Source organism: Akebia trifoliata, chromosome 2 (assembly GCF_017979445.1).
Source record: "Akebia trifoliata isolate Shusen 1 chromosome 2, ASM1797944v1, whole genome shotgun sequence".
Classification (NCBI taxonomy): domain Eukaryota; kingdom Viridiplantae; phylum Streptophyta; class Magnoliopsida; order Ranunculales; family Lardizabalaceae; genus Akebia; species Akebia trifoliata.
Window position 1 is genome coordinate 17,987,534 of NC_141376.1, and position 20,059 is coordinate 18,007,592.

The 20,059-nt window shown below is 34.4% G+C and overlaps 1 protein-coding gene across 4 annotated transcripts in view; it reads right to left on the reverse strand.

Annotated features, from left to right (window-relative positions):
• The window catches only part of SRT2 (sirtuin 2), a 28,172-nt gene extending 12,481 nt beyond the window's left edge, over positions 1-15,691 (reverse strand). For 2 of the 4 annotated variants that reach the window (XM_086431926.1, XM_086431925.1), the window contains exons 1-5: positions 15,557-15,691; positions 8,830-8,872; positions 8,462-8,744; positions 8,209-8,274; positions 7,036-7,081 (exon numbers count right to left, since the gene is read on the reverse strand). In XM_086431926.1, coding sequence (XP_086288052.1) covers positions 7,036-7,081; positions 8,209-8,274; positions 8,462-8,744; positions 8,830-8,872; positions 15,557-15,565 — 447 coding nt within the window. In that variant the 5' untranslated portion in view covers positions 15,566-15,691. The remainder of the gene's footprint in view (positions 1-7,035; positions 7,082-8,208; positions 8,275-8,461; positions 8,745-8,829; positions 8,873-15,556) is intronic. The other 2 variants (XM_086431927.1, XM_086431924.1) reach the window with 2 other exon arrangements.
• Positions 15,692-20,059: the final 4,368 nt, after the last annotated feature.

Genomic DNA, 20,059 nt, shown 5'->3' on the forward strand with positions numbered 1-20,059 from the left:
CTTTAAAGAACCATCCTTCAATCAAACAGTAGGAATTCTTAGGCATCACCCATCTAGTCTCATAATCTTGAAGGGAAAAGTTCTATCTTTCACCAGATATATGTAATGAAGTAAAATATGGTCAACTTGACACCCTTCATGATGGTTGCTAAGCATGCATCTATTAGGGATGGACCATCCTCTACATTGTAATTGAACAATAATCTGGATTTTACCTAACATGACCTTCCAAATTACAATAAAAAAATAAAATAAAAATAATCTTCACCGTAATTAACTGATTCCACCAGAAGGTAAAGCTTTGTTGAATGTCCTTGCCATTTTAGGAAATCCCTCTTGAAGAAATCACTCAATAGAGTGAGCATTAAGAACACACCTTTGTAGCATCATTTCCATGAAGAAACTACTCATGTTCAAGAGCACATCCCTTGATGTATGTTATTTGCAGATGATGTAATGTAAATTGATGAGACTAAAGAGGGAGTTACTGCAAAACTCGAGCTTTGGAGTTCAATGGATTAAAAGTAAGTGGAACCAAGATAGAGGATGTGGTTACCAACTTTAGTAACAACATCCAATTGAGAAAGGGCCAATAAAAATTGATGGCAATACCCTGAAGTGGCCATTTCTATAACCTTGGTTCTATTATCCACAAGGACTATAAGCTTGAGAAGGATGTTGTCCCATAGAACTAAAGTAGGATAGTTAAAACAGAGGTATACTCCTGGTGGGCTATCTGATTGACCCATTCCAATCAAATTAAAAAGGAACATTTTACAAGATTGCAACAAGACCGACTATGTATTATTGGTCTAAAGGTTGGGTGATCAAGAAACGAAATTAAAGATTGAAGGTAGCAGAGGTGAGGATGTTGAGACGGATGAGTGGAAAGACTATAAAGACAATAGAAATGAAAGCACTCGTGAACACATAGGAGTAGCCCACCAATAGCTGATAAACTAAGGAAAAATCGATTAGGAGGGTTCGGTCATGGGCACTACAAGCCATTACCGCCCCAAATAGAAGAAAATGTGCAAGTTTGAAGTTCTAGAAGAGCGAGAGCAAGACTAAAAAGAACGTGGATTGAGACTATGAGAACATGATATACCTAAATTGACATAAGAGATGGCTTTTAACCAAATTGACCCAAAGCTAGGAAATTGACTCAAAACATAATAGGGCAATTCTCAAATTGGACAATTGATCAAGAGCTGCTCCTGCAAAGAAGATATTTTAATCAATGAACTACAGATGAGTAATTGATTCCCCTCCCCCCCTTCTCATCTGCCCTGAAGCACATTACAAGATTCATTTAGCTACCCTAGATGTCATTCTACTCAAAGTTTCAGTAACAACAACAAATGGGCAAAAGTCACAATACCTTTGCTTAAGCCCGCTCGCACTTGTAAAAAAGCCATCTGGATAACTATTAACAAAAGTAGAAAATAAATACTGACAAGATGCAAGTTCTAATCCATCTACCACCAAAAGCTAACCTTTGAGACATGTTGTTGAATAATTATGTTTCTATTAGGTTTTTAGTCTTTTTGTCCCTTTTAGTTTTTTCCACTATGTAATCCTTTAAAGCCTAATTAGGGCTAATTAATTAATCATCAATTTTAATCCTATCAATTCAACTCATGTAACCCGAGAAATTCTAGATAATGTGATAATTTGTTTTTCCAAGTTGACTTAACATAAAATCCCGTGACTCCCATCAATTAGTCTTGAAGCGATGCATTGGTTAACAATCAACATTCCATCCAAGGTTTACTTCTCCTTCACATAGGCTCGTTGAAAGGAAAATAATTTTAAGTCATGACCTCTTTCATCTTTGAAGTAGGAGCTTGAGAGAAAAATTTGTAAGTAGCACCAATAAAGCTAATCAAATGATAATCTTTAAGGTACTCAACACCATCTCTTTTTGTAATGAAGGTAATGAGTGTTCCTCCGACCTATGAATGTATATTTTGTGAAATTCAATAACTGCATTTCGAATGTCCACACCAATAATGTGACTACTGTTTTAAAAACGGTAAGCCTTAGCAAAAATCAGTGAGGCTTACGCCTCATGCCTCACACCTCAATTATAAGTGAGGCTTATGCCTCAATGTGTTCGACAAACACCAATGTCATGGGTAAAATAATTGATTTTTTTTCTAGCTTTATTTTACACAAATACACCCCCCCCCAATGTCTTTTATTTAATAGAGTCTACTAAATAGAAGTGTTTTTTGTCTTCTAAACTTAGGCTATCAAGAGATCTCTCAAAATCACTCTTTAAAACCTAAAATCTCCTTACACCAAGTTTTCTTCCTAGAGTCTCCAATACTCATCCGATTTCTAATCCATTCCTAAAATTTTCTTATGAAGATTGTGGTCAAATAGAACTAACAAATCAAGGATTTTCTAAGGTTTTGAGGTATGTGATTTTTCTACAACATTCTTGAATTTTTTTACCTATTTTTTTCTTCAAAATCTCATATTTTTCTCTTATTTTGTGTTTGATTATTTTGTTGTTTGTTTTATTCTACTTATTTATGATGGTGGTTGATGGTAATTGATAGAAATGCCTAGACGAAGTGGTAAAAAAGTGCAAAAAGGTGGGGATAATAGAAAAGACCCCGCTTGGAAGCCTGAGGTTAAAGTTGATGGACCTAATTCAGGTGGGCAAGAACTTATATGTACATAAAATGCCTTTATTATTCTAAAATCATAATGGGGGGAGTCAAGAGGTTGAAAAATCATCTCGCAGCTACTAGAAGAAAAAAAAACATTGCTCCATGCCTACATGTACCCGAAGATGTTAACAATGAAATGAAAGATTATTTATTGAAGGGGCAAGAAAAGAAGATAATGAGCCAAAGAAATTTAGAAAATTTGGCCAATGAAGGGGCATATTTTGTCGGCCCTATAGAAGATGTTGACTCTGCTCCGGGTCTTGGAGTTGGAGGAGGTAGTAGGGGGAGGGGGGTTTGGACTTTGGAGTTGTTTCTTCAAGAGGAATTAGAGACCTATGGATTGGTATGTTGTTGATGTTGACGAAGACTGTCGAAATCCATTGTCCAAAAGTTCTCCAATTATAAATAAAAAAGAATTGAGAAACCAAGTATGCCTGGACATTGGGAGATTTTTCTTTTTTGGAAAATGCAACTTCTTTCAATGTATGTAGCAGTCCATCTTTTTTGAGGCCATCAATTCCACATGAAATGCAAACATAGGTTTTGAAAGAAGATGTGAAAATTGTAGATAAAATGATAGATGAATACAAGAAGACCTGGATATAATTGAGGATTACCAACGGTTAGAAGGATATACATGGAAGACAATCGATTAACTTGCTCGTTAATAATTCAGAGGGAAGTATATTTTTGAGATCAATTGATGCATCTAATGCGGTTAAAGATACTAAATTGATGTTCAAATTGTTAGATGCAGTTGTTGATAAGGTTGGGGAGGAATTAGTTGTGCAAGTTGTTACAAACAATACTTCAAACATGAAGGTGATGTCGATGGAAAAGAGAGAAATATTATATTAGACTCCGTGTGCGACCCATTGCATCGACTTAATGCTTGAGAAAATTGATGAGCTACTTAGACATGCCCATGCATTAAAGAATGCAAAGAATATAGCGAATTTTATTTATGGCAATGGATGAGTGCTAACTTTGATGATAAACTACAGAAATAAGGAGATTGTTCCACCTGCAGTGACTTAATTCACCATTGCTTACTAAACATTGCAGAGTATGATGCAATGTAAACAACCTCTTGAGGTCATGTTTGCATTCGAAAAGTGGGCAATGATCTCTTGGACAAAGAATAAAGAAGGAAAAGAAGTAAAAGACTCGGTTTTAAAAGACAAAAGTTTTTTGTCTAATATTATTTTTGCAATAAAAACCACGAAGCCCTTAGTAGGTGTTTTGAAAAGGGTGGATTCAAAGAAAGTGTCAACAATGGATTTCATATATAAGTTTATAGATGCTACGAAAGAAGAAATTGCAAAAAGCATGGGTGGTGATGAAGACAAGTACAAACCTATATGGGAGATAGTTGATCGGAGGTGGAACTTTCAGTTACATCGACATCTTTATGCCGCGGCATATTACTTGAACCCCAATACCATTATGAGCCTAACTTCCCTACCCACCATGAATTCAATTTTGGATTGTATAATTGTATAGAGAAGTTAATTGTAGATCCAAAAGAAAGAGAGGCTCACTTGCAAATTGATGACTTTACGCATACTTCTTTGGTCTTAATCAAACAATATCTACCCGAAACAAACGTAGTCCTAGTAAGTTTTTTACTTCTACTTTCTAATTATTTTTTTGTTAATCCATATGTTAAGTTTTTAACATTTCAATAATTTATCATACTTATCTCTTGTTAATGTCAATTATATGATAATAAATTTGGTGGATTGCTTATGTAGATACAACACCAACATTGACAAGATTCGTCGTAAGAATCCTGAACCTTACATGCACATCTTCAGGGTGTGAAAAAAATTGGAGTGTATTTAATTAGGTAATATCATACTTATCTCTTGTTAATGTTAATTAAAGTGTTACTTTATTTATGTATTTTTTTTTCCTCCATTAGGTTCACACTAAGAAAAGAAATCGATTGGAGCAATTTAAGCTCAACTCCTTAGTCTATGTTATGTACAATAGGAGGTTGAGGCAAAGGCAATTGAAATTGAGAAAGAAAACAGACGAAGATCCATTGTTGGTGAAGCAAATCGAGTCGAATAATGAGTGACTTGTAGACTAAGATCATAACAATAGGAATCATGGAGATGGGGTGATGAGCACGAGACCCACAAGGGTGAGGAAGCTGAGGGAGAAGATGAGGACATTGAAATGGTACCCTCTTTAATTCCAACATCCCAGACCACGACAATCACTTACAATAGGAAAAGAAAAAGATCAATGAATCAACATAAGGCAAGAGGTAAGCAATTAATTAGATTAGTCTATGTTGTTCACTTGTTCTTAACTTATACAAGTTATACATAATTTAAAGGTTTCTTCAATTCTATTTTATATTAATTATTATAATTTTGAATTTGTTTAGATGCATGAAAGGGAAAAGGCAAAGAAACCAACCCATTGCATTTGATAGATGAAGAGGAATGTGAAGACATAGAGACAGATCCAGAAGATGATATAGGAATCCGATATCATGATGACTCCTTGGACAACCCTACTAGTGAAGATGATTTTTAGTTGTTTAATTCTTCTCTAGTTTATAATAGACTCTAAAACTTCATTCCTAAGCTCAGAGTAGTAGTTTATTTGATATTTGATACTCTATGAGTAATGATAATGATACATCGCTATTTTGCTCCTATATTACATTTCTACTTCCCTACATTTTTATTGTTTAGTGTTTATTTGATGCTTGAAGGTTGTTTACTGGTTTTTATATATTTTTTGAATTTATTATAATTTTTATATATATTTTTTAGGAATTTTTGTTTTAAATTAATTGAGGCTTGCAACTCACTGCATCTTGAGACTTACGCCTCGCCTCAAGAATCCAAAACGCCTCAAGTATGCCTTAGGCACTTTAAAACACTGAATGTGGCAGCTCGTCTTGTAAAAAGGCAAAGGAAAGCAATGTGTTCAAGGAGCCCTATTGCCAACAATGGTTCAAGATTAGGTCTCCATTGGCAAGGCTCCATATAAAGACAAAACTAGTAATCAATTACGTAGTCATAGATTTTCTCTTGACCTCCCAAAATCCCATCCGCTGTTATATGGGATAGGTCATTAGTTATTCTTCTACCATTAGCAATTATGTGGGGAATCCTATATCTTTGTTGCCTTCTTTAAGCCATCTTATTCTAGATTTTTCTTACCAGCTGATTTCCTCAAGCTTCTTATTAGATTTAGATTTGGATTTAGTAAATGGGATAGGTAAATAAATGATTAGCTAAGCTGGTGAAGATGGGGCTTTGATCCCAATGTCTATGGTGTTACCTCTCACAAACTTTACCACCTTATTGAGGTGGCACCTTCAACTATTAAAGCATGTTGTTTCTTTGTTTTATTCAACTAGAAACAAAAATTGCAAAATAGCAGTGGAAAAAATATGTCAAAATAAATTCTGACAACTGCAAATTTATGAATTCAGGAGATAAAGTTTATGTTGGAGATAGATCACTGCAATTCTTCTCTATTTGAGTGATTCACCATTTTAGGGAGTGTAGTGTGCTGCTAATCAAATCAAGGTATGAAATTTTATCTACGCTTCACCTACTTCTGTGTTTCCCTTATCCTTCAATTGAATTTACTATAACTGCAGGGTCTGTTGTCGCAACTTTGCCCATTTGTTAGGACACTTTTTATCCAGCATAAAAAATAAGTATAGATACATGATATTTTTGTCATTACCAATCCAAGTTGTTTATTGGTTGGTTCAGAAATTTTTTATCACAATGTTTAAGCCTTTGGTAGAGTTTCTGCCAAAGCCTTATAATTCACTTCTTCTATGTAATTAGGCATATTGTAGTATATTAATATTATACTTCCCATTTTCTCTCATTGTTGGTGTCATCTATCATTTGCTTTCTATTTCTTTTCTCAGTAGAAATCCCCAGTAGGGGTGGTTTATGCAATTTTATCATGACTACTTAAATATACATGAGGATGGTGGGAGATATCTTATTCTTTTTTGTCCTGTTTGCGTGTCTGTCTTCTTTGTTCCGCTTAATCAAACAAGAATTGACTATGTTAACAAATTTAGGAATTATTAGGGCTAGGAAATAATCCAATATTAGTACCCATCACATATATATATATATATATATAGGAATTATTAGGGCTAGGAAATAATCCAATATTAGTACCCATCACATATATATATATATATATATATATATATATATATATATATATATATTTATATATTTTACTAATATTAGCATTTCGAACCTGCCTATTCACTCTCGATGTGGAACTTTCACAAAACCCATAATGATCAATGTAATGGGGGAGGAATAGGATCTCAAAAGTGTCTTCAAATCACCTGATGTGTAATTGGCTTGAAACCAGAACTATAGGCTCCATTTGGACTGCAACAAAACAAAGATAGGATATTGTTATGTACCCAAAAAATAAAAAGAAGACTGAAGTAGAGTAGAACAGAATTCATACTTCAAAGCAAATGTGACATTGTTTCCACTGGTTTCTATTAGATTGGAATTTCGGAAATCAAAATAGTTTTTCTCAAATTAAAATGTGTACTTTATAGAAAGGTAAGTCTACGACCCTGCCTAAGTCTCTGAAAATTAAATATGGCCTCAAGTATACTGATCACCACTTACATTAGTATAAACCTACATTTCAACTGAAAGGAAAAGTCGATAATATGAACCAAAACTAGATGAGTTCAGTTGTCTAACAAACAAAAAAGGGGAACAAAGCCCCAAATCAAAAAACAGGTAAGAGGTGAAACAGGTAGAGGGAGTGAAGAGGGATTCTTCTCTTTTACCAAAACAACCCCTCCTATAAACTTAAGTGAGGGGCATTGTTTTGTGTTTCACAGAGTTCCTATTAAAATAGAAGGTAAACTTAGCCAAGGCATCAAAATTTGATAGGCAAGGATTCAAAACTTAAGCCAAGTCTCCAAAACATGAATGGAAAAAAAAAATGTTGAAACTACTCTATTAGAGATAATTATAGTATACTTCGTGTAATAAGGATTTTGCTGGTATGTTACGCCAATGCTTTAATGCCAAGAGTTTTAGGGCCTAGGTGACAGCCTCATGATCAGTGCCACCTAAAGCTGGCAATGGTACTAGGGGTCCTGGCTAAGCAAGACGGTCACCTAGATGAATATTTAAGGGTATTTTAGAAATACCCCCCTGTTAAATTGGTGATATTAGGTTTACCCCTTGCAACATGCAAGATTAAGTTTATCCCCCTTTGACCGTAAATCAACGTTGTGTTTTCTTGATGATTTAACAGTGAAATTTTCAAAATGCTCTTCAAATACTTAAATAACTAAATCAAAATTTGGGGAAAAAAATTCACTGATAAATCATCAAGAAAAAATAACATCGACTTACAGTCAAGGGGGTAAACCTAATCTTGCATTTTGCAAAAGAATGTGAACCTAATTTCACCAATTTAAAAGGGGGTTGTTTCTAAAATACCCAATGTTTAACTAAATTGAGGAATGGAAAGGTTAAAAGGAAACCTTCTATAATCAGGAATCCCACACTCCGTGCTTATTCCTGCTCCAGTCAGGATGGTGAGCTTGCTACTGCACCATAACCAATACGCTTCAAAGCCTTATCCCAAGAATGTGGGGTCTCACAAATCAGTATATGCTATCTAAAACATCATAAGAATGAAAAAAAATCATTTTCTCATCTCTTCCTATGCTACTTGTCCCAACATGGCAATTAAGAAGAAAACTGCAGATACGGAAACCATATGAAAAAATGGACCTCTGATCAACCAGTTGATATAAAAGGTTGAGATCTTTGATACTAGGAGGATCTGAATGAGGAACCAATTTTTTGTCCCTCAAAAATTCTGAAGAAGCTTTATCTTTGGTTCTCGATGTTGTCCCAGGAATTGGTAGTCGACATGTTGTGTGGACACGATTTACAGTGCCACGAAAAGATAGGTCGCTTAATGATTTGGTTGGCAATAATCCATGTCTCATACTTGACAGAACATCTATAAAAATATGAGAGAATTTAAAGTAACATTTATGAAATGTGCATCCTGTAATATTGAGAATGTCAAGCAAATATCTCATACTGAGCGAGAAAAAACAAAGTAAAAAGATAAATAACATGAGCAGACTTGCCAATGGTTATTGCCCCCAGCACTTCTCTAGAATTTCTGATTACCTGCATGTTTGAACATCTAAAGTATGTAACTAATAATTATGAACCACAAATAAACACAACCATGATCAAGCGACCCCAAGTTCTCTAAAAGCACATAATGGATAAATGAAAAATAGCCTGAGAAATAAAAAAATTTCCAACATATTTTTAAAAATGCCTATCTTAAACTCAGCTAGTGGTTGTGTTATGTTAAGGACTAATAGCTGAAAGTGTTTCATCCCAACTATGAATGAGTGCCAAAGCATGACTACGATAAAAGAGTGCCAAAACACGTCGACAGCATTCTCACTTTCTACGGTTTACTGATTTCAGTTCAGAAATAATACTCCAAATTGAAAGGAAGAACAGGACTCGTTTACCTTGCAAGTTTATAACAATGAAAGAGTTATCCATCAATATTCTGAAATCTAACACGAAATCATGGGGATTAGTTTTAGGTTTTGGGGGCGAGACAGTCAGGTTAATGATTAGCTGGAATGGCATCAAGAGAAACCATGATCTTCCGAATATAACTTTTATAAAAGTCCACTACCCCTTCTCTAATTTTATTACCCTTCCAAAACTTCCTCATTGATTTTTTTATGCATACTTCCCTGTTGATTTTCAAGCTCGATGGATAATTTAGATTTTGGTGTTATTGTATCCTTCCGTGATCCATTGCACCCTTGACTTTTACGTTTGACAAAACTCTTCATAACCACAACTTTTTGAAACTCATTTTTGACATTAATTCTCCCATCTTTCCCAAAATCCAATATGGAACCTACTTCTTCTTTAGTGTCCAACCTTACAATGAGATCCAACAATCCGTTCTCTTTTAACTCGAATTTTCCAAAAGATTCCTTGTTCCAAATATTCAATTTCTCCTTTAAGGCTCTTAACTACATCTGAAATCGATATCCCGTCCTTCCAGAGAACGAGAAAGAATTCCACCAACGTTCCTCGTGATCATTAAAATTCTAGTGGACAAGCCACATGTTCTCGAAACAAAAAAGAAAAGGGCAACTGCCCAAAAATAACGGCTTCAAGAGCAATAAAAGAATGGTCCAATGTTAGATTAGGAACATTGACCTGCAAGACAGAGTTGATGTATTCTTTCCAAATAAGAGAAACCTGAAATTTTTCCAACCATGAAAGAATTGGGTCGTCCTGCTTGTTGGACCAAGTGGCACTTCCCAAATTCCTAAATCAATCTCATACTGCTAGTTAGCCTGGAACAGCCTTTCATCTCAAAAGAAAACCTAATTATGTTAAAATCTCTCCCTTGGCACAATTGTAGACCCCAAAAAAAATCCAACATCATCAACCATCCCTCAAACCTCTTATGTTCCACGAAAAGGTGTTTGTTAACATTGGAATGAGTTAGCCCATCCTTTTCTCCTAAAACCTGCAACTCTGATAGGGAAGTCATCAAATCTAACTCTAATCTTTTGACTTATTTAACCAAACTAGATTTACGCCTCTTGACCTTCTCAGAATCACTATGCTATCCTTTTAGAGATGGAGGCCTCATGATTCTTGGCCTGTACTTGATCTTTTTACAAATCATGCCTGGAGTCAAATTGGGATGGGCCTGGTCATCCCACAAGGACACTAGAGCAAAAGTGTTGCCTTTTCTACTGAATATCAGCCCAAGCTCTATCTTTTTGGCTATTATGACATGAAACAAGACTAGAGTCTCATCTGTCTTTCTAGAGTATAGATACCCAACTTGATTTTTATTTTTAGGAACTGATCTAGAAACTTATCTACAATCTTCTCAATAAATTCCTCCTAAATCCCAAGGGGGTTCACACTACACTCACCCATTTCCAAGTCTTCCAAACAACAACCCCCGATTAGAATCATATGTAGGCCTAGTAAGGTATTTCAACATCCTCAGTCGCATTAAGAGGAATGTAATATATCGGAGTTCTATCAGGGCAAAACAAAGGAATTTTTTTATAGGTAAAGATGGGTTAGTGGTTAGCATAAGAAGTATGGGTTCAAGTGAGTTCGAACCTAGGATGTGGGAACAACCATCCACTCATCTTACCACTTCGCCAAGTGGCACTTCTTAAGCTTGGGTTCAATTGGGCAAAATAAAGGAATTTGATTTAAGAGAACCTGAGAAAGACAGGAAGTGAACCATCGACCAATTGTCAGCATCTACTACTTTCCAACCAACCCCAGAATTCAGAATCAGCAAGTTTAAGAAGAACATAAAAAAAATTATTCAACCCACACCAAGAATTGGCAAGCAACTAAAATTGAAGATTGACCAAAAAAATGGATGCATATCATAAGGATTTTTTTTTATATAAGTTGAAAAATGGGGACGAGAAGGCCCCTAAAGTACAAAAACAAAACAAAAAAGCAAACAAAAACTAAGAAGCATCTAGATAACAAATCATATCCCAATATACTATGAAATCCTCAAAAAAAAGTTCCCTTGAACTACTTAAAGGCTTTCCCACAAAAAAACAGCAAACCCAAAATGTCTAAGATAATATCCTGCAGATTCTGCACTTTATCCTCAAAGATACATCTATTCCGCTCCTTCCAACCCCCACCCCCCCATAAGATAACCTAGTGGAAATTGAGACAACAGCCAAATCAAGAGCAAGAGGGTTTGGAATGGCAAAGAGTGTGCCTTTTGCCCAAACAAGAGGAAAACCTCAAAAGAAAATAGTTTTACCAGATAAAAAATCCTGGGTATGAACAGTAGCCAAAACCATGGGTATGCAAGGTAGCCAGGCCTTCACAGAATTCGAAGTGGAGATGAGCTTCTAGGTGAGATTCCAAACTTGCAATAGGAATAGGAGATCTAACATCAATATGGGAAGGCGTGAGGACCAAATTTTGATTGGACTACAAAAGTATTGATTTTCAGACTCCTATCAAGCAATTCTTTTGAAGTCGAAGACATAGGGAATTCATAACTAGTTTTCCCCACTGGAAAAGATTGATCCCAAGATTTAGGCAAGCTTTAGAACATGCATTGGTGGTGGCACCTTTAGGGTGTTGGACTGTGGAAGTTCATCTCCATTGTAACAGGATTGAGAATATTTGGAGTGTTGAAAACAGATGAAAGATGCCAATGGGACACCAGTCGTGGGCCAAAAATCATGCTCACATGAATGGGCTCCGACCCCTTTTGACCCAAAAATGTTTAATCCCATAATTGACATTAGAAAGGGGAAAGATCTTCGTTTGGCATCAAAACAAGATAGAAAAGACTGGCTAGAAAAATCCTTGAGTTGCTCGTTGTAGATTTATCAACAACCTTCATAGGACCTACGAGGCATTACTTGACCATAGTGAGTATAATCTAGATTCTAGAGAGTCTTTGAGAACTATACTAGATTTTGGATTCTCGATACACCTTGAGATTGCAACCAAAGCAAGGCAATCGCTTGTCTAACTATTGTAAAAATCTTCAAGAGAGTATGAATTCCTAAAGTTACTTGCTACTTTGTCAACTTTTGGTACGATTCTTCTCGATATCGGAGAACACTCATGATTTGTACAAATAGGTTTCCTTTGCTCTGTGCATCAATGATGCCCTTGGTTGCTTAACATCAAAAGCTTTTATTTTGATTTTTCTTCAAATTTTCCATATGTGGGAATCAAGGACCATAATTAATCAATGGACTTCGACCACTATTGGCAAAGACATGCTCAGAGTTAGGGCATACAGATTCCAAAAGTCTTTAGTTTCATTGGGGCATGATTCCCCCAAGACCCCTTGAGCTTTGCCAACGATATGAGTAAGTTCCACCATTGGATTCCTCCCTAGCTTGGCCATCCTTGTTTGAATCTACCTCTAAATATCGAATGATTGCCCCTCCTTAACAATTTCCTGCACCATTCCTCTAGCAAATCCACCACCACAATCACAAAAGTTAATCTATCTCAAGCTTGAATTGATAACCTGAATGATTACTGAGTAGGACAAGTTTTCATTAGCCACACCCATTGATTTAGGGACTAACGATGCCCTGCAATGAACTAATCATCAATTCTAATATGCAAATGGTTGAATTATCAGTCTCGAATAATCCACCCAGAAAATCCCTTATTGATGGAATGGCAACCTTCTAATTTCAATCCATGTAAGACCCAATCCCTACTCCAAGGGGACGCAACCCTTCATCTGACCATCCACAAATGATGGCTAATCGCCATTTCTTGAACCTTAGCATGGATATTGAATGATCTCATGGCAGGCGTTGACCCTCTCAGAACTTGATTACTTGACAACACGTTGATTTTTCACCTTTAATGGTGCCTGAAAACAATGGTTGCCAACTTAAAGGCAAAAGCATACAATGAGCCTTTGAGTTTTCCTAAAACGATGATTCTCAAATCTTTAGCAACCTCCGTCCACCCACTCGTCTTTAATCCTTTGGGAAACATAAAGATTGGCTCCAACATTTCCCAAATCATTCACAAAGTCAAATATATCTTCCAATCTCCTTAAAGTATATTTTTGCCAACTTAACGTGGCCATTGATAAGTGACTTCCCCCACCCTTCTTTCTCAGTAAAGACGTTGAACGCTTCTAGTAGAACCTCTGCCAGTCATTGTGCTTCCCAATGAAGTGGTATCATACAATCACTATTTGATTTTCCACTATTATTATTGTTGGTTCCACTTTATTCTTAAAAACCATCAAATCCTCTATGAGTATCATAACTCAAAATGTATAAAACAATGAAACTTGATCCCTTTCTACTTAACCCTTCCTAGCCCTAGTCGTCCAAATAAACTAGAGGATTTGAGCGAGAGATAGGATGGAGAGATGAAGCTCTACTCATTTATGGTGGATTACTCGCAACAACTCGAAAGGTGTTTGGTTTGTCAACTTAAAAGAATCATGGTTTCAATTCTAAAAACCACCTTGGTTTCTCAATCATAGCCATGCCTTCCATTAAGGCGAGTACACACTTTCTTTTCCACTTCCCAATGCCAATGACATGCATAAATAAGCACGTTATATTTCAAACTAGTGTTATTAAAATCGTAGGATTTGGGACTTTTATTGATATGTATGAATAACAAATCGAGTCTCACGCATGAATTGTACTATAAAATAGTGAATTGTACTATCTGAAATGAATCGTAGGATTCAGATTTCAAACTAGGCATAATCTAGTTTTTGTATATTATTCATGTTTTCTCAATTTCTGACGGAAATATTTTTGAATACTATGATCCAAGGATTTGAATTCAATCCCATTAGTTACGATTTTATGATCCAATTCGATTTTTTTTTTGCTAAGTAATCCAATTTGATTATGTAAACATTGCTTGAAACCATCAATTTTAAAGGATTACAATTTTCTCCCTTTCATCAGCACCCCTCCCCCCACTCCCACCTTTCAGCACGCACACGCACACACACATACACACATTCAAGTCCTGAATAATCGAGTGGTTTGTTAAAACTTTACTAAAATTGGTATTCTATCATTTTTAGGTCATTGGTGTTGTGGCTAGATCCCAAGCCACACACAGAAATTTGATTATTGAAATTAATCCCTTATAACACCAAAGCAATCAATTCCAACAACCAAACCCCAAGAAATGTGTTGCAAAGCAAATACAAGAAAAATAAAGAGCGTATAGAAATGACCACAACCACAACACAAGATATATGTGGTTTACCCACAATAAGACTATATCCATGGACAAGTCGACAAGTAGAAATCCACTACTCAAGGAAGAAATTACAAGTATGGAAGTTTATACTTGCCTCCAACTCTCCAGTGAAACCCACCAAATCTCTACACCCAACTTTAGTAAGAACCCAAACAAGAAATCACTCTCACTCCCGTTGTCACAAACCCGCAACAACCATGTGAAAATCACCCTCAAGAACCATGAGCATTTAGGTTTTATAAGAGAAGAAAAATACATACATAGAGACTCAATATTTTCTCACACTCTCTAACAAAGAGAATACCCCCTTTATGGACAACAACTACCATCTAGGAACTCCTTTTGTTTCTCATACACTGATGAAATGACATTACCCAAAATACCCTTGGACAAAACCCATTAAACTTAAGAAACAAAAGAACAGTGATTTATATCACCAAACCCAACAATTGGTCTATAAATTTTAATCTTAGCATGAAGAGCGAATGTCGTCAGACAAGTTCACAATGCAGTCCACTAAGTCATAAAGAAATAAATTCTCTGGTATAATTGGTATGTCTATTCCGAAATATCGAGCATGAATGTGGCTTATTGGAAGGCATATCCATATCCAGATAACTAAAATTAAAGAAATATCTATTAAAAAAAGATAGAGATAAAGGTAGAGACCATATCAGCACTTAAAAGTATCAAATTGCATCTTTTCAACTAAAGAATGGGCATCTATGGGTGTCAGAAAATGCCAATTTGCTTTCTTTACTGTCCAAGTTATCAAGAGTTAGAATATTCTATTATCATCTTTAAATAACTTTATTAGTTTTTCAATTATTTTAATTTATTATACTTTTTTTTTTCTATTTATTACAAAAGATTGTAAATTGAATATATCAATTTTTTATACTAAGAAATCACCTGGTTTGTATTTACAGTCAATATTGGAGAATGCAATCAATAGATTGGCTCATTTAAATTCGAAATAATTGAAAAAAACAAAAACAAAAAAAACCAATATTAACCGATCGAGAGAAAAAGAAAGATTACCATGGACATGGTTTCTTCGTAGGATCAGCAATCTTTAGAACGATAAGGTGCCGCAATGAGTGACGGCTAACAAGGAGGTTTTTTTGGGTGGTACGTAAATCTCCACGTTTTGGTTAATATTTTTGAGATACCCCTATGTTTTCAAACTGATGATATGATAGGCCCCCTTGAATTCAGTCTTCTCTATTAGGCTAATAATCAATGACCTAAATACCCATATTAAATGTATAGCAAAACCAATGATTTGTCCCCTCCAAAATGAGAAATATTCAATCTCCTGAATAAAAAAATTTTCATCTTAAGCATTGAGTTTGTTAGGTTTGTTGCTTAGAATTTTTCTATTAATTTAAATGATTCAGTTGAATCGTTACTATATAAGGATATGTAAATAAAGTATATTTTAAAAAGGTGGATTTGTGAGTCAATTTTCTTATTTTCTTATTTCCTTATTAGGTCTCTCTTAAACTGTCTTTAACCTTCAAATCTTGAAAATAAGATAAGATATTTATAAGGTAGAAATGACATAATTTTTTATAAAGAAAAAAAATAAAGATTTCCTACAAGATGGTCAAGGCAAGGTTGTAAAAATCAGGAGTTTATGACTAAAGATTGAAGATAACGATAGTCATTTTACATTGGTCTATAAGAGGACAAAGGTCAAGGGGATATTTCATCATTTTGAAGAAACAAAGAACATCTCAAACTAAAACACAGAGGAATATACAAACGATAATACTTTTTAAAAAATTATTATCTCATCCGTACTCCACTGATGTGGCAAGGGCACAGAAATGTTGATCGTTTACCTTGAGTATCTCGAAGAAAAAGATTTATGGTTCTGTGCTCTTGCTACATCAACTAAGTACATAATAAGTGAAAATTTTCGAGTAAAAAAATCACAACTCTTTTTCAAATCTCCTCATACTTCTTCTTTTTTTCTTCCTTATATTTATTTGTTGGATTTTCAGGTGTGGCATATCAAACTTAGAGCATTAAGAAAAGTTTTTCAAGTGTAAATTGCCACGTAGATTGTTCCATCCCCCACCCCAAATGGGGGACGAAGGAAAGGAGAGTTGGAATGAAACTTCCTATGATGTAAAATGCAAAGAAAATTTCATTGGACACTACGTTCATCAATGTGCTGATGTGGCAGTACATAAACAATTGTTGATTTTTTTAACTTAAATCTCGAGAAAAGAAGTCTATGGTTATCTGTACACTGCCATGTTAGTACAATGTTGAGTGTAGTGTCCAACAAAGTCAGTGTAGCACGACTCAAAAATGAAAAGGTGGCAAATTTTGTAGATCTCTCAAGTGTGTCGTATCAACCGTCAAAAATGAAAGAAATCTAGTTAAGAACTCTAGACTGCAGCTCCAAAAATATATTTCCTTTCATATACCATGGCTATCATGAATCCACGTTGGGTCACTTGCCACCAAGCTTTAACAATGTTAATGGGTTGGACTAAGTCTGACTTGTGCTAGGCCATATGGCTGTTGCTATTTGGGTCTCAAAATCCCAGCCCAAGCATGCCCATCTAATTGTCCAGGCAGGGTGGGCCAGATAAAAACCACTTATTATTTACAGGATGTATAGAACCTGATTTCAATATTTTTTTACTAGATTTGCCTCAAGTAGCCACAAATCTTTTCTCACCCCTCTCCTACGAAAAACACGAGACCAAAATTTGGATCTCATAAATGCCCTAAAACTTAGGGGTGCACATGGTTCAGATTTTGACAAAATTGGAACCGAACCAAACATGATCAGTTCTACAAGGTTGGAATCGAACTAATCCAATTACCTTACAGAACTGAACCAATCCAAACCAACCTTGGTTCGGATCGGATCTCGATTCTCATACTTATTATTTTCAATAGTAAAATTAAAATAATTAAAACTTAAAACTAAGCAAAATAAATTTTAAACAAAGCATCACACATAACACATAACACGCATCAACATACTTATTATTTTAACATAAACAAAGCATCACACACAACACAAAATTAACAAACCCTTAGTCCGATCTTACATCGGTCTACCTATGCACCAAAAATTACTGGAATTTATTTTAAAAAATGAAAATTCCATGAATATTTTAAATGGGGTAGTAATCGATAGAGAAATTCTTATAATTCAAAGATCCATAATTAATGAAATATATATATATATATATATATAATCACATTCAAATATGAGTGTGACACAAAACACTCATAAAATGAAATAGAAAAAAAGTTGAAATTCATTAGGAGAAAATCGTTCTTTTTTTAAATATATTGTAAAAGTATATAAAAATTAGTACAATATATATATATATATAATAGATACTTTGGATTGGATCGGTTCTATTATACCCCTAATCTAGAACCAAACCAAATCAAATCAATCGGATATTTTTTTTCTTTACAATCCGCACCCAAGCCAAGCCATGCTCAATCCGAACCAATCCAATCCAAAAGACTTCGGATTGGTTCGGTTCTCGGATTTACCCAATCTATTGTGTACCCCTACTAAAACTAATAAAATTACATCGCAAGATTCCATAATCCCTATAATTTAGGTGGTTAGTTGTCAAAATTACAAAAATATCTTTTTTACTATATAGACGTCAAAATTCCCTTTTATTAGTATTTTAAATTACTAATAAGTCATTTTGATACATGTGCTTTTGCACCTACCACGTTCTAGTTTAATTAAAAAAACCTTTGAAGGTGGTATTTTTCAATTATTTTTAATTTAAAATAATAAAATATAACTTTATCTTATACTTTTTCAAAAATATGATTTTTTTTAGTATTTTTTAAATGTTATTTGATCATTTTTTTAATGTAATTTATTTTAAGTATTTTTTTTAAAATGTTTTCTTAGTTTAGGAAGCAAACCTAAATCAAAAAAATTATTTAAACAGATTTAAATTATCATCTAAAATCACAGGTTATCTTTATTTTATTTTTAGCATTTTTTAAATATTATTTTATCATTTAATAAATTTTATTATTTTTTAATGTAAAAAAATATGTATTTCATAACTTAAATGATAAAATAACATTTAAAAATCTTAAAAATAAAATTAATCAAGTTTTCCACATGATGTGCTAAAACGATGGAAAAGGATATGCCTGGCCAAGTGAATAATTTGCTAAGTAAATATTTTTCGTGCAATCAAACACATCCAAGTTTAAAAGAAATCCCTTGTTTTACCTCGTCAAAGGTTCTGAAATGAACAACCACTTAACTCTAAAATTTAATTGTTTGATTAATCAGTTCTTCTGGATGTTCCAACCATTAATGTCAAGTTTGATTAATTAATCCTCTTAACTCTTGTGTATCCTTATTTTGTGACACCCCGTCAATCGCTAACACAAAGTCCTATGTTAGATCTCGAGGTACTAGGTGGAGCCTCAAAATTTTAGTATAGTCTCATCTATTTATGTTAGCATTCCAAAGCGCTCAACCTGCACCTAATAAACGACATACAATCCTGCATATATACATACAAAATATAATACTAGCGGAAGCCTATTTACATCTAACGTACGATAGATCAGAGTACAGAAGAAGAAATTTTTATACAGGATTATATAGAAATTCCTCACTCTAACAAAATTCCTAACACTCAATATAGAATTCAAAATACCTCTAGACGAACTGATACCACTAAGGGATATAGCCCCAGTACTCAACAAGCAACGGACTCTAATTGTCTATCTGACCCACTAGATTGTCCCCACTCGTTGATTCTACGCCCGCCTTGCCAACTGCAAGTTCTGATACTAAAAAAATAGGAAGAAACGGATGAGTCATAATGGTTACCCAGTAAGGAAACAAATAATTTCTACCAAGAATCTCTTCTAGCATGAACTAATAAGCATACTAAATCATTTTAATATATGCAAAATTTTACAGAATAAACTATGATTAACTACTACATATAGCTAAGGATGAGCAACTAAACATTTTAAAACTGATATTACATTAATCAACAATACTCACTATAACATTTTCTTTATATACAAATATAATTGACCAAATAGTAATATTAAACATGCATTTTATTTTATATATCAAAGTAAAACAATAGATACATAATATACTATGGTATAGTATTGGAATTAGAGAATTGGGATTCACGAGTAGATCACTCCCAGTCGGGATATGATGTTACAATTTTTCTTTGACTTTTAATTCCTGATTTTGTGGTCAGTCGCTGCACTTACCACACTTGGTTGACCATTTATCCGGCTCAGGCTGGCTGTTTGACGTGACCATAAGCAATGGGTCTCTTTTCGATGTATCAGAACATTCGACTACTATAGATTGTTAGTGATCATTGACTAATCATCTTCGTCTATGCCTATCAGGTATGCATGTGATTCCCAAATATACAAACCATTTGTATACGACCTCTTTTACATTATAAGTTCACTAGTAAAGATATAGAGGAATAATCCAGATTCTAGTTGTGACTCCACTCTCATACATATCCCATACCACGT